The sequence below is a fragment of the Perkinsus marinus genome, assembly GCF_000006405.1.
Source record: "Perkinsus marinus ATCC 50983 genomic scaffold scf_1104296937140, whole genome shotgun sequence".
Lineage (NCBI taxonomy): Eukaryota > Perkinsozoa > Perkinsida > Perkinsidae > Perkinsus > Perkinsus marinus.
This window is the reverse complement of record NW_003213889.1, coordinates 147,014-148,111: the sequence shown is the minus strand read 5'-3', so window position 1 is coordinate 148,111 and position 1,098 is coordinate 147,014. Positions and strand designations below refer to the sequence as shown.

At 49.5% G+C, this 1,098-nt stretch overlaps 1 protein-coding gene across 1 annotated transcript in view; it reads left to right on the top strand.

Moving 5' to 3' along the window:
- Pmar_PMAR023313 (hypothetical protein) overlaps positions 1 to 642 on the top strand; it is a gene marked incomplete at both ends in the record, with an annotated part of 2,543 nt that extends 1,901 nt beyond the window's left edge. The window contains 4 exons of the mRNA XM_002783148.1: positions 104 to 195; positions 240 to 324; positions 380 to 500; positions 552 to 642. Coding sequence (XP_002783194.1) covers positions 104 to 195; positions 240 to 324; positions 380 to 500; positions 552 to 642 — 389 coding nt within the window. The remainder of the gene's footprint in view (positions 1 to 103; positions 196 to 239; positions 325 to 379; positions 501 to 551) is intronic.
- Between the last annotated feature and the right edge of the window lie 456 nt (positions 643 to 1,098).

Here is a 1,098-nt window from a genome sequence, read left to right as displayed (position 1 = left end):
TGTCTCTATCACCAATGTCCAAAGGAACTGCATGAGTCACTCAGAATGCTACATCCGTTCACGAAGTTCTCCGACTAGATGTTGATACCGGATTGCTTATTAGGTGAGGTTATACGTGAACCACAGACCGACTTCAGCACTGAGGGAAGGGATGTCGTCGATGCTCTACTGGCGTTGATAAGGAAGGAAGAGACGGTGGGCTCCTTTAGCGCACTTGTATGATCACGCAAACGTGTCAGGGGATAGACAAGATCCCTCTAGATGTGCTCTTACAGAGGCTACTGAGGACCAATGCGCAAGGGGCCGAAATCGAGGCGAGCCCTTGTACTGTATCCGGTCTCTTCATACGATATTCAGGGGCCCTCGGGAGATGATACAGATCCAGACGAACGGCTCACCTACGAGGAGTTCGAACAGTGCTTGAAGTCCCTCGTGCATGACGAGAACGCCACCATTGAAAGCGTCTTAGAGGATGTCGTTGATCCCGTGGTGTTCGTAAGGTAACCTCCAGTAGCAGTAGGCAACTAGCGGCATGCCTCTCGGGCTATCAGAGATCTACTCGGGTTTGACGACGTGTCGGCTAACGCTAGTGAAATGGACGGCGTTATGAATACAACGGAAGGTCCGATGGGTTGTGGATGAGGTCCTCGAGCCGCGATTTGTGCAGATGATCTTTCTGAGAGCTAAGAAGTGCATATACGTCATAGTCGTTGATGATCCTGGTGGTGGAGGGGGATTGTAGTTGTGTTACAGTCCCATTGGGGTTAGCAATACTATTCGCTACGACGCATCAACTACGCTCACTAAGCGGTAGATAACTTCATGGCGAGACCCTCATCATGTTGTCCTGAACTCAATTCGGTTAGTTGTGATCGACGATCGCCCTCGAAGCCACATCCTCCAGCTCTCCTCTACATCCTGTTCACCATGTAATGCATTCACTTAAAGGTTCTTACCTCCGCAGTAACTATACCAGGGTGGCAATCACAAGACCACCTGTACATTAGAAGATCGCTATATGGCCACAACAAGTTGCGACATCTGATCATTTACAGCGCAGAGGGGATTACTATTTCACCATGTGCTCGCATATATAAC